The sequence below is a fragment of the Lethenteron reissneri genome, unplaced genomic scaffold (assembly GCF_015708825.2).
Source record: "Lethenteron reissneri isolate LAM-NWPU_2019-01 unplaced genomic scaffold, ASM1570882v1 scaffold_1507, whole genome shotgun sequence".
Taxonomy (NCBI): Eukaryota; Metazoa; Chordata; class Hyperoartia; order Petromyzontiformes; family Petromyzontidae; genus Lethenteron; species Lethenteron reissneri.
Genome location: NW_026891231.1, coordinates 66,367 through 80,437, shown reverse-complemented (window position 1 = coordinate 80,437; position 14,071 = coordinate 66,367). Strand labels below are relative to the sequence as shown.

The 14,071-nt window shown below is 45.9% G+C and overlaps 1 protein-coding gene across 1 annotated transcript; it reads left to right on the top strand.

The window, feature by feature from the left end:
• Positions 1 to 4,616: 4,616 nt before the first annotated feature.
• LOC133362512 (zinc finger protein 239-like) lies at positions 4,617 to 9,222 on the top strand. The gene is made up of 3 exons (XM_061581461.1): positions 4,617 to 4,622; positions 4,927 to 5,000; positions 6,236 to 9,222. The coding sequence occupies exon 3, from the start codon at positions 6,264 to 6,266 to the stop codon at positions 7,218 to 7,220; it is 957 nt and encodes a 318-aa protein (XP_061437445.1). The 5' UTR covers positions 4,617 to 4,622; positions 4,927 to 5,000; positions 6,236 to 6,263; the 3' UTR covers positions 7,221 to 9,222.
• The last annotated feature ends 4,849 nt before the right edge of the window (positions 9,223 to 14,071 follow it).

The following is a 14,071-nucleotide window of genomic DNA, read 5'->3' as shown; positions in this document are numbered from 1 at the left end:
GGATTTGCAGTTTTAAAAAAACTAATCTTTGTTGATTGAACCCACAACCTTTTACTCCGCAGGCAGCCGCGTTGACCATTACACCGCAGAGCGGCGCTCGTGTGAACGCCTCTCGCGTTCTCACGAGCGCCGCCTGCCGCCCAGAGGCGGGAGTCTTCAGCGCAGCGAGCAACTCGCGCCGCACTTTTACAGCAACAAACATTCGGTTTTCTTACACTGCAAATCCGCAGCAAAAATCGAGGGCGACGAGACGTCAAGCTGGTTCACCAATGTGAACATGTCACCAACAATAACGCTGGCGCGTTACATTTAAAATTTGATTTAAAAATAATATTCCCCGTGGAGAATGCGGGGATCGAACCAGCGTCATAAACATCAGAGATCAGTGCAACTGTTAGCGCGCTCACGCTACCAGGTACACTGAACTCTCCCTAACATCGCGAGGGGTCCTAGTGTAGTTACTAGTGTGCCAGTCGTGTGTGTTAGCGAGCTCTGTGTTGCTAGTAGGACATTTCACACCGTCTGTCCTTGTACTGGACGTGCATTTGAGATGAGGTCACTTCTCTTGTGCTGGCTATCGAACTCGCCGCCTCTCGCACGCGAAGCGAGCGACGTGGGGAGCGTCATCTCAAGGTCCCCTCGGAGGCTGAGCGTCACGTGGGCTCTGTGGTGTAATGGTTAACGCGGCTGCCTGCGGACTAGAAGGTTGTGGGTTCGACTCCTGCCAGGCCCGATAATATTTTTTATAAATATTTTTTATTTCTCGTCACATCTCATTCGCCTTAACAGGGGCTTCAAAACAGCAAAATTGAGGGCGACGAGACGTCAAGCTGGTTCACCAATGTGAACATGTCACCAACAATAACGCTGGCGCGTTACATTTAAAATTTGATTTAAAAAAATATTCCCCGTGGAGGATGCTGGCATCGATGCAGCGACCTAAACGGAGATCAGTGTACTTAGTAGCGTGCTCACGCTACCAGGTACACTGATCTCTCCGTAACATCGACAGGGTCCTAGTGTCGTTGGTATCGTGCAAGCTGTGTGTGTCATCTTCTTGGTTCTTTCGGTAAAGTCACGTAGAATGGAAATAATAAAGTAATAAAATATGTATTTTTGTATGTATAATAAAATAAATATTTTGTTATGTTTTATTTAGATTATTTAATTTTTCCATTCTACGTAATATAAATAAAACATAATAAAATAATTAATTTATTATGTTTCATTTTGATTATTCTATTATTTTCATTAATAATCTGTGATGACTTTGCATCAAAGTAAGAACCCGCATCTTAGAGACAGGCTCTGTGGCGTAATGGTTAACGCGGCTGCCTGCGGGCTACAAGGTTGTGGGTTCAACTCCTGCCTTGTCTCGATATATTTTTTATAAATATTTTTTTTATTCAATAAGCGAGCGCTTCACCATCTGAGTTGATGACTGCAGGAATTAAAGAGTTTAATAATATTTTTTATCATCAAATCTATTTTCTTTCCACGTGATTTTACCGAAATCTCGCTCCACTCCTCGTGTCTGGGGCAGCAGCTGAGATGGGGGCGCTGCTCGTTCAGCGCGCGGGAGGTCGCGGGTTCGATCCCCGCATCCTCCACGCAAACAATAGTTTTCAAAAAGGAAACTCCGTGTTTCCATTCACGAGCAGAGACCCCGTTGCGCTGAAGGTGATGAACGTGTTTCAGTGCGACAACAACAACAAGCCGCCAAGAGGCTTCCTCGGGGTGCAGCTCTCAGCTGGCGCCTCTCGCGTTCTCACGAGCGCCGCCTGCCGCCCAGAGGCGGGAGTCTTCAGCGCAGCGAGCAACTCGCGCCGCACTTTTACATCAACTAAGATGCGGGTTTATTAAACTGCAAATCCGCATCAAAAATCGAGGGCGACGAGACGTCAAGCTGGTTCACCAATGTGAACATGTCACGAACAATAACGATGGGGCGTTACATTTAAAATTTGATTTAAAAAAAATATTCCCCGTGTAGAATGGGGGGATCGATCCGGCGACCTAAACATCAGAGAGGCCAGGATACTTAGTGGCGTGCTCACGCTACCAGGTACGCTGATCTCTCCGTTGCATCGAGATGGTCCTAGTGTCGTTAGTAGCGTGCAAGCTGTGTGTGTCATCTTCTTGGTTCTTTCGGTAAAGTCACGTAGAATGGAAATAATGAAATAATACAAAATAAAGCATAATAAAATAATCATTATACATAATAAAATAATTATTTTATTATATATAATGATTATTTTATTATGTATAATAATTATTATATTATGCATAATATAATTATTATTTTATTATGTTTTAATTTTATTATTGGCTCAGATGGTAGCGCGCTCGAGAAAAGAGAAGTGAACACATCTCAAATGCACGTCCAGTACAAGGATATACGGTGTGAAATGTCTTACTGACAACACAGAGCTCACTAACACACACAACTTCGATTTAAAGCTTTCGTGACTGCAGGGATTCATCTTCTTGGTTCTTTCGGTAAAGTCACGTAGAATGGAAATTTTTTATTTTATTATTTTTCTTTTCATAACGTAGAATGGAAATAATACAATTTTAACATAATAAAATAATTATTTTATTATACTTTATTTTTATTATGTAGAATGGACATAATAAAATAATCAAAAGAAACATTAATATTTTTATTTTCTTTTACATACTAAAATAACTTTTTTATTATGTTTTATTTTTATTACGTAGAATGGAAATAAAAAAAATAAAAAATAATAAAAATAAAACTTAATAAAATAATTACTTTATTATGTTTTATTTTTATTACGTAGAATGGAAATAATAAAAGAATCAAAATAAAACATAATAAAATATTTGCTTAATTTTACATACTTAAATAATTATTTTAGAATGTTTTTTTTTATTTTATTATTTCCATTCTACGTGACTTTACCGAAAGAACCAAGAAGATGACACACACAGCTTGCACGATACCAACGACACTGGGACCCTCTCGATGCAACGGAGTGAACAGTGCAGTTTGTAGCGTGAGCTCGCCACTAAGCACACTGACCTCTGTTTAGGTTGCTGGATCGATGCCCGCATCCTCCACGAGGAATATTATTTTTAAATCAAATTATAAATGTAACGGCCCAGCGTTATTGTTGGTGACATGTTCACATTGGTGAACCAGCTTAACCTCAATTTTGCTGTGTGAAATGTCTTGCTAACAACACAAAGCTCGCTAACACACACAACTGGCACACTAGTAACTACACTAGGACCCTGGAGATGCTACCAAGAGTTTAGTGTAGTTGGTAGCGTGAGCACGCCACATGTCACCAACAATAACGCTGGGGCGCTACAGTTAAAATTTGATTAAAAAATAATAATCTCCGTGGAGGAGGCGGGCATCGAACCCGCTACCTTAACAACAGAAGTGCAGTGTATTTTGTAGCGTGCGCACGCTACCAACTACACTGTGCTCTCCTTGGCATCGAGAGGGCTCAAGAGTTCTTAGTAGCGTGCAGTTGTGTGTGTTAGTGAGCTCTGTGTTGTTAGTAAGACATTTCACACCGTCTGTCCTTGTACTGGACGTGCATTTGAGATGTGTAGCACAATGAGCATGAAATGTACAAATATCACCAAACGGACATCCTCTCAAGGTCACGTGGGGTCTTCACGTGGGGTCTGTGGTGTAATGGTTAACGCTGCTGCCTGCCAGGCGCGATAATATTTTTATAAATATTTTTTATTTCTCGTCACATCTCTAACGTCTTAAAGGGGCTTTAAAACAGCAAAATCGAGGTCAAGCCGGTTCACCAATGTGAACATGTCACCAACATTAACGCTGGGCCGTTACATTTATAATTTGATTTAAAAAAAATATTCCTCGTGGAGGATGCGGGAATATCGATCCAGCAACCTAAACAGAGGTCAGTGTGCTTAGTGGCGAGCTCACGCTACAAACTACACCGTTCACTCTGTAGCATCGAGAGGGTCCCAGTGTCGTTGGTATCGTGCAAGCTGTGTGTGTCATCTTCTTGGTTCTTTCGGTAAAGTCACGTAGAAGGGAAGTAATAAAATAATAACAATAAAACATAATAAAATAATTATTTTGTTATGTTTTATTTTGATTATTTTATTTTTTCCATTCTACGTAATAAAAAGAAAACATAATAAAATATTTATTTTAGTATGTATAACAAAATAATTATTTAATCATGTTTTATTTTGCTTATTTTATTATTTCCATTCTACGTAATAAAAATAAAACGTAATAAAATAATTATTTTAGTATGTATAATAAAATAATTATTTTAGTATGCGCCACTCGCCCAGCGCGTGAAGGTGTCACGCTCTGGGCTCCTACACGGTGACGTTCAGCCACATCCATGATGAGTTCGAGATGTGAAGCTTTTGTGACTGCAATGATTCATACTCTTAGGCTTTTTCGGTAAAGTCACTCATTAAAGCATAAAACCCACGACGTTTCGATCTCAACACATTAACATAATGTATTAATGACGTCACTTAGAGTCGCCACTCGTTGTGGGAGGGGAATGTCTTGTACCCCGGGAGTGACGTCATGTCACCTGCTGCCGCGTGACGTCATAAGCTGCAGCTTCGCGCGTGCAGTGAAATCCGAGGTGAGAAATTCTCATCGCGGTTGTTGTGGTTGTTGTGGTGGTGGTTGTTGTGGTTGTTGTTGTTGTTTACCAAGGTAGAGCCTCGCTCTCTCTCGTAGGGATGCCACTAGAGCAGCAGCAGCTTGTGAATCGATGTCCAAGTTGGAACTTTACAACGCGGGGCCTAGACACGCGGGGCCTTGCCTCCTGCCCTCGCCTGGTCGCGTTTGCTTTAATTCCCTCCCTTAAGTTTAATTTGTCTTCACGCGGCTCGCTACTTTGTCACTTTGGTTTACTGTAGATATTAACGCAGTTTTTTTTTCAGTTTTTTTACAGCCCAAGCCCGCCTGAGCTGCTGTACCGCTCTTGTTTACAGAAGCTACCTGCCCACAACACAAGGTATGGGGGGGGGGGGGTGTCAACGCGTGTCTCGGTGTTTTTACTTAAAACTTTCGTAACTGCAGCAATTCATATTCTTGGTTCTTTCGGTGAAGTCACGGAGATTAAAAAAAATAACAGATAATAATGTTAAATAAAATTTAAAAATTGCAAATAAAGAATAAACCCACGACGTTTCGATCGCAACACAAGTGGTCTTTATTTTATTTTATTTCATGATCTGTTATTTTTATTTTCCTATCTACGTGACTTTACCGAACGAACCAAGACTACGTGTGTCAATGTCTGTCTGTCAAAGACGCTGAATGTGGAGGGGAAAACCGGGCAGTGTGTGACAGTGTAAAGTATATTAACTCTGTTGAACACGGAGGTTGTAACAAAACAATAGTTTATTTTAGTTTTCCTCTGGAACTCTTTATAAGAGTGGAAGCAGGAAGTTAGCACAGCACACACACGTGCAGCAGCTGACGTCAGATCTGTTCATCCCATCATTCAAGGACATGTGAGCCTGGCTTCACACCGCTAAGTTGCGATTGAACAACATTCCTGCTGCTGCGGAGGGAGCTGGTAGGAACGTTGGGTTGCTCGGTCAATGGCCTGCAGGGTCAACGGCGGCGTGGTGTATTCCGCAAATATGCCGACTGTGAGGGCGGGCACAAGCCGGCGTGAGTAGGTGAAACGTTGAGTTTTATAAGGGCACCACGGGGTGACCAGCCCCTCCCCACCCAGCCCCACCCCTCCCAGCCCCACCCCTCCCACCCCCCACCCAGCCCCACCCAGCCCCTCCCCACCCTCTCCACCCAGCCCCTCCCTTCACGACGGACACAACAATCCCCTGTGGGCTGGTGTAACCAGGAGGTTCCTACCAGTATTAATTTACGCATTTCTGCATAACACAAATAGGATTGTTTTCAACACCCTTTGCTATGTCAGCCGAATTTAGCTTTCATAAATATTTCTTTTGTAGCCAGACAGCTGAAATTGTTTGCTCAGAGCTTTGGGTTAACATTCATTTTGAAGATACTAGGGCTTCCAGGCATGTTTGTGACCATTCACCCTCTCATTGTGTGCCATAACAGCCCGTGTGATGAACTTGGTAAACTTTTTCACTATATCATGCATATCTATGAATAAGTATAGACGTGTAAGTCACGTGTGACTGTGTATATATGCATTCCGCTGTGCCTCAATACTGACGTGTAGATGGTGTGGATATTCTTTTTTTCTGTCTGCAGCTGTCGCTTCCTCTGCAGAATTGGTCTGATGGAGCAAAGGCACTCGGCGCAGCTCGGTGCGACAAGGCATCAATGCGACCGGTGTGCATACAGCACGGATCATACTGGACATTTGGCACGGCACCAGAGAACTCACACAGGAGAGAAACCCTTCAAGTGCAGTGTGTGTGGGAGGGCGTTTGCACAGTCATCAAATCTTGTAATACACCAGAGAACTCACACGGGAGAGAAACCCTTCAAGTGCAGTGTGTGTGGGAGGGCGTTTGCACAGTCATCTGATCTTGTAATACACCAGAGAACTCACACGGGAGAGAAACCCTTCAGGTGCACTCCGTGTGGGAAGGCATTTGCACATTCATCTACTCTTGTAAAACACCAGAGAACACACACGGGAGAGAAACCCTTCAAATGCAGTGTGTGTGGGAAGGCGTTTGCACATTCATCTGCTCTTGTAGAACACCAGAGAACACACACGGGAGAGAAACCCTTCAAGTGCACTGTGTGTGGGAAGGCGTTTGCACAGTCATCAAATCTTCATGTACACCAGAGAACACACACGGGAGAGAAACCCTTCAAGTGCACTGTGTGTGGGAAGGCGTTTGCACAGTCATCAAATCTTCATGTACACCAGAGAACACACAAGCATCAGAAGATCCACCAGGAGTGGAGTCTGAAATCAGCTTGTGAAAGTCTAAGTGCTGCAATGAGCCCATCTGTCATCAAACAAGAACCGGAAGAAAATCCCAGCTTGGACACTTTTAGAGAAATCAAGGTGGAATATGAAGAGGTGAAGGTGAAATGTGAAGAAGTGATGGTGAAGAGCGAAGAAGTGAAGGTAAAATGTGAAGATGAAGATTCAACTGCAAAATCGGACCTTCACATTGATAGAGGCAACGTGAAGCAGGAGGAGAATTCTGACTGTGACGCAGAGCGAGGCAACTCGCAGCAGTTTGTGGAGGTGGAGGTGTGGGTGGACTTCCTCTGAGACAACACAAAGTCAAATGGTGACCCGGTAGATGTGTCAGCTTGAGACGTCGCTCCAATAGATGCTCCTTTCTCACAGGCCTTTAATGAAAAACACGTTCCTTCGGAGTGGGCAGGTAGGAACTTGGTTGGACAGCGCATTCGTGCACGACAGACAGACAAATAATCCCTGGTGGGCAAGTGTGGAACCTGTTGTTCCTCGACCTGTGTGTATACAAGATCACGTGACTTTAGGTAGCCAGGCAGCCAGCCCCCTTAACTATCGCCCCCCCCTCCCTTAGGCCCCTCCCCTGACCCTCCTCCCTTAGGCACCTCCCCTCTCCGTACCCGGCAGTAGGTCTCCACCAATCAAAGAGCTGTTTATGTTATATATTTATTTATGCACGACAGACAGACAATAAATCCCTGGTGGGCAGTGTGGAACATTGTTCCTGCCTGTAAAATGTGAAGTTGAACACTCAGTTCCTGGGTTCAACCTGCAGAGTAAGAGCGAGCGACCAGTCTTTGTGTTTCCCGTGGGTTGGGTAGATCCCTGTGTTACGATCGAAACTTCGTGAGCTATTATTTTTGCTACCAACATGACTTTACTTAAAGAACCAAAGAGTGTGTGAACAAGAGCCTGTCAGTAGGGGGGCGACGATGTTTCATCTCAGTTGTGTAATTTGTCGGTAATATTCGTAGGTTTTTTCGGTAAAGTCACGTAGGTAAAACATGAAAATTAATAAAAGTAAAATAAAATAAATATCACGACGTGACTTTACCGAAAAAAACCTAAGAATATGAATCCCTGCAGTCACGAAAGCTTCAAATTTAGAATTGTCGGTAATGTTTAGAATTTGCTACATTTTGACTCAAGACGCAAGCATGCAATGGCCTACTCGTTTTGAATGACACAATAGTATGTTTTACATCCACTGTTAAGCAGACGGTGCATAATTATTTAAAATAGCTTAATACGATGAGAGTTGGGCCTGTCGCCACAATAGATGATCATCTTTTGTGGGGGCACAAGTAACCTTGACCGCCACTCCTCGCCTCTGGTTGATGGGAAGGCGAGCTCAAAGTAGCCTGGGGCTTACGGCTTCCCACACCTCACCGCCACGCTCCCACACCCCCTTCAATTATTTTGCTCAGAAGAAGAGCCACTCCCTGTAACCTGGTGCATTATATTTCACTGCAGTAATTACATTTTGTTAAAATGTAAAATGTCTGTCAATAATTTAGAATGAACACTGATTTTTTGTACATGCAACATTTTATTTATAAGGGTCAAACATTGAATAAGTGATGTTAGGACAAAGTGTGTGTGTTTGGAAGTAATCTGTACAGATCACTCAGGTGAGAACCGTTCTTGTGATACAGATCAAAGGGTATTTATAAATCCTTTATATTAAGTTCGCTTGCTTGCTTGCTTACGACCGTGCAAATCTTTCGGTCGTTTTTTAACCCACTTTCCGTGATCCAATCGAGCTGACATTTTGCACACAGACTCGTGCGTGACAATTAATTTTCGTGATAATTTTTTTCCAAAATTTTACACTGTTTAGGGAAATTTTTTAAAAATATTTTATTACCAATTGCTTAATGCTGGCAGACAATCATCTGACCCATAGGTGGCAGCCATCTCAAGCCAGAGGACGAGAGGACTCTAGCCGCCACGCATATAAAGGATTTAGAGTGAAAAACTTTGTTTTTACGGGTTATTTTTTTGTGTTTCGGGAAGCATTTGTCTCTGGAGCAACTCATCGTCTTTGAAATAGGGAGCACGCTCGGATCATTCATCTGTTACAAGGCATACCGCTTAAAAATCACGTAGAGGAGATACATTCTCTACAACACGAATTATAATTTTATATTACGTGTTGACGTTGATTTTGTCAAAACTAGGACGAGAAATGCTCCTTGTTGATTAATGGCTGGATGTTCGTAACCAGCAATAAGGGTCCACTGGTGGCTTGTACTGAATCAGCGATGCACTCCCAGAAGGCTGTGCTGTTTATAGTTTGTGTAAAACATTCCTTTGTTTCGTGGAGAGACCGATAAATGAAAGACGTCTTGTCGATCTTTTTCATATTTGTGCACATCGATGTCCCACATTGTTCACCACATTTTAACGTGTCGTGTAGTGAATGACAACACGGTTAACAATGAAGGTGGTAAGTAACACCAGGGGTAGGTGTCCTACACTCGGTCCTTCACGTGGACCCTTGGCTCTATCTGCTGCTCGCCTGGGCTGTCTCTAAGGGCTCTCACACTCGAGTCAGGACAGGGGTTCAGCCAACACCGCCTGACCGAGGAGAGCAGCACCTCCCGTAACTACAGCAGGCTTCTACACACTTCTTGAGCACTACCCGTGGCTGTCTCTTCGGCTCTCTTCAACCGCTCACCATCCCGGGCTCCCACAACGACCCCGCTTTCGTCACGGGGCCCCCCCTTAAGTACCCCCAGGTGACATGATGTCATCGCACCTCAGCGCGTATGACGTCATGCCTCCATACTACTCTACACTAGCTAGAGGGCTGAATTTTGCAGTCGCCCCCAAACACATCTCAGTGAATATAATTTCCCAGGTTAACGTGGCCCTCAAAGGTTTGGGTCACATCCCAGATCTGAAATCGTCGCCATTAGTAACATCAGCAGGGACGAGCGCTCTGAACTCGCTCAATTGAAAAAGAGAGATGACATTGTCATCCTTTCAGCCGACAAGGCTAATGCCACGGTCATGGATTAAACCACATGCAACAAAATTCAGGACCTTAATGATGGCAGTTATACCAAAATCAACAAAGATCCTACCAAACTGCCTGGCTAAAAAAACCCAACAATATCACTAATTCGACATCTCTAATCAAACCGACCAAGCAGCTCTATCTAAAACCTTCGGCTGGAGACTACCCAGATTTTATGGCCTTCCAAAAATCCATAAAGAAGGTACTCCACTCTCCTATCGTTTCCACCAACTCACCTACCTACAAACTGGCCCGATTTCTATCTTGAGACCCTTCTTCCATTCACGGACAAGACCACCTCAGCAGTACTTAGCTCACTTGGTTTCTCTAATCAAGGACATTTCACTGTCTCCAGATGATTTGCTTGTCAGCTTCGATGTAGTCTCTCTGTTCACCAAGATACCTGTACCTGACACCATTGCAATCATTGACGACTTGGTCCAACAAGGACTGAATCCTAATGTACCAACTTTGGTGAGGCACTGCCTTACCTTAAATGAAGATACCCCTATGGGTTCTCCCTTATCACCAGTGGTAGCGAATGTTTTCATGGAGAAATTTGAAACAGATTCTATCCTGACATCCACGCTACATCCTTCCCTGTGGAAGAGATGCGTAGATGACACTTTTGTCATCTGGCCATATGGCCAGCCAGCACTGAACCAATTTTTCAACCACATCAATTCCATACAGCCATCAATCAAATTCACCATATAAGTGGAAAATGATGGCAAGCTACCATTCCTGGATGTTTTGATCGAGAAGAGGCCAGATGGCTCGTTGGGACTTTCCGTCTACAGGAAAGCCACCCACACGGATTCCTATCTAAAGCCTGATTCCCACCACTATCCGGCCCAAAATAACTCCCTCATCAAAACACTACACCATAGGGCCCGCTGCATCTCCCACCAGCGCTACCTAGCCAGTGGACTGGAGCACGTACACCAAGCCCTCAAGATGAATGGATACTCAGACCGCACAATCTGCAAAGCTGTATCCCCAACCATGGGGTGACAACCATCTGAGGACCCAATCAAAACCATCACCTTGCCATACATAGCAGGTATTACCAAAAAGATTTCCAAAATCTTAAACACAAGATATAGGTCCGATTCAATACAGTACACAAAATCCGCGATTTGATCCCATCTGTGAAGGATGTCATTCCTGACATGCAATGCCCTGGTGTCTACAAACTAAGTTGTGTCTGCGGCAGCAGTTACATTGGGGAAGCGAAACGACGTCTCGGACCGTGTTTGCGAACACAAGGCAGATTTGAAACACGGCAGAACCAATACCTCTGCCGTGGCTGATCATTGTTATAACGCAGTGGGCTCACACGATATTGTTTTTTTTCCGAAACCAAGGTACTCTGCAAACCTTCGGGCTACCATCAAAGATTTGTCCATAAAGCCATCCAGATATATAAACATTTCAACTGAGAAGATGGGTATAAGCTGAGCAATTATTCTAAGGACGTTATTAACCAAGCAAAGTCGTAACTTGCTGTGGTGTATCCATTATTCCCTGCCGTTTGGCTGTTATCTCCGACTCTCTGAGTTGCATTGCCCTGTTGGGTGCCTCTGCATTAATGGGCTGGGGTCTCACTAACATGGACATCTCTGCTCCATTAGCCTCAATGTATCGATGGTTCTGGCTGCTGTGTGATGGGCTGTGTGTCTCACTGTTGCGACCACATTGCGGTGGTTCTCTTGCGTGGACTGCTGCTGATTCAGACTGTTTTAAAAGGTTTGAAATGGGTGTAGCCCAAGGGTCATAAAGAAGTGGCAGGGTCTCGTGATGTTAATGTCAGAAATTAACATTTCTCACATCCTGGTAGACGTTTCTAGATCTGAAATTGCTGCTATCCTCAAAAACGCTAAGAAACCCATTAGCGTGTGTGTGCGTGTGTGCATGTGTGTACGTGTGTGTCTGTGTGTGTGTGTCTGTACGTGTGTGCGTGTGTGTGCGCGTGTGTGTGTCTGTGTGTCTCTCTGTGTGTGTGTGTGCGCGCGTGTCTGTGTGTGTGCGCGCGTGTCTGTGTGCGTCTCTGTGTGTGTGTCTGTGTGTGCGCGTGAGTGCATGTGTGTCTGTGTGTGTCTGTACGTGTGTACGTGTGTGCGTGTGTGCGTGTGTGTGTGTGTCTGTGTGTCTCTGTGTGTGTGTGTCTGTGTGTGCGCGTGTGTGTGTGCGTGTGTGTCTGTGTGTGCGCGTGTGTGTGTGCGTGTGTGTGTGTCTGTGTGTGTGTGTCTGTGTGTCTCTGTGTGTGTGTCTGTGTGTGCGCGTGTGTGTGTGCGTGTGTGCATGTGTGTGTGTCTGTGTGTGTGCGCGCGTGTCTGTGTGTGTCTGTGTGTGTGCGCGTGTCTTTATTGTGGGGAGCGGTGGTGCAGTGGTTAGCGCTACGCTGCACTACGACCCTAGCGACCCGGGTTCGATTCCCGCTCACGGCCAACACCGGTGACGATTATCTGAACTGGCTCTGGGCCTCCCCTAGGTCGACTCAGCCTCAAATCGATCCCACGACCTCCTGTAGACCAGGCGAGGTGGTCAACATCTCATAGCCACACGGAGCCAACGGAACGGATAATGTAATCGATGATAATCGATCATCAAAGAGAGGGAGACACGCAAAACGATTATTATAATCGATGGGAATCGATTAGCAGAGAGAGACGCGCAAACCAACGATTAGAATCGATGAGAATCGAACAAACGATTCCCGGTGACGTCATAATCCGGAGACCATTGCCAAGTTCAAGATGGCGGCACCCAGGTTGGAGGTTGTTGTGGTTGTGGTTGTAGTGGTGGTGGTGGTTGTGGTGGTGGTGGTGGTTGTTGTGGTGGTGGTTGTTGTGGTTGTTTGGTGGTTGTTGTGGTGGTTGTTTGTGTGGTGGTTGTTGTTTGTGTGGTGGTAGTGGTTATTGTGGTGGTGGTTGTTTGTGTGGTGGTAGTGGTTATTGTGGTGGTGGTTGTTTGTGTGGTGGTTGTTGTTGTGGTGGTGGTTGTTTGTGTGGTGGTTGTTGTTGTGGTGGTTGTTGTGGTGATGGTTGTTTGTGTGGTGGTGGTTGTTGTGGTTGTTGTTTGTGTGGTGGTGGTTGTTGTGATGGTTGTTGTTTGTGTGGTGGTGGTTGTTGTTGTGGTGGTTGTTGTTTGTGTGGTGGTGGTTGTTGTGGTGGTTGTTGGGTTTAACGAGGCTGCATTGTGTGAGGAGCTCACAAATCCTTGAAAGATCTGGGCAAAGTCCCTTTGGTGAGCTCCTCCGGCAGGCAAGGCTGCGGTGGCTGGGTCATGTAGCCCACATGCCCAGCCACCGCATGCCTAAACAGCTTTTGTTCGGCCGGATCGAGAGGGCTGGACGGGCGCGGCACGGGCTGGAGAAGAGATGGAGTGATGTGGTACAGGAGGACGTGGAGCTGAGTGGACTTGCCGATGACTGGTACCAGCGGTGTCAAGATCGGCCTCTGTGGAGGAGGCTCGTGAAGGACGCTACTGGGCAGTTGGAGGCAGTCGCCCTACAACAACAACGGAGGGCGGAGGAGCGACGCTCACAACGAGCGGAGCACCGGGTGGCTAAAGCACAGCAAGTTGGTACAGTAGGGGGCACAGGTGGTGCATCAGCCAGTCATCTCGGTCATCTCGGTCAGTCGACCCGTGGCACCTGCTGGGTCTGCCACGTGACCTCCTGCCAGCGGGCGTTCGACACTTCACGTGGCCTCAAGGTGCACGTGGCCTGGCACAAGCGTCGTGGTGACGTCACCGCCACTTAGTGGCGAATGGCGGTTGCTGTTGTGGTAATGTGTGTCTGTGTGTAATGTCTACACACACACACGCTCACCTCTCCCCCACTCCCCCCCTCCCAGGCCGAAGGACTTTGTCACCACCATGGCCACCACGGCCCTCCTGTCTGACGCTCCACGCCCTGCCCCTGCTGCTGCCCCTGCTGCTGCTGCCCCTGCTGCTGCCCCTGCTGCTGCTGCCCCTGCTGCTGCCCCTGCTGCTGCCCCTGCTGCTGCTGCTGCCCCTGCTGCTGCTGCTGCCCCTGCTGCTGCTGCCCCTGCTGTCCCTGCTGCTCCTGCTGCCCCTGCTGCCGCCGCACCACCGCTTGGCTCCCTGCCGCGCCGCT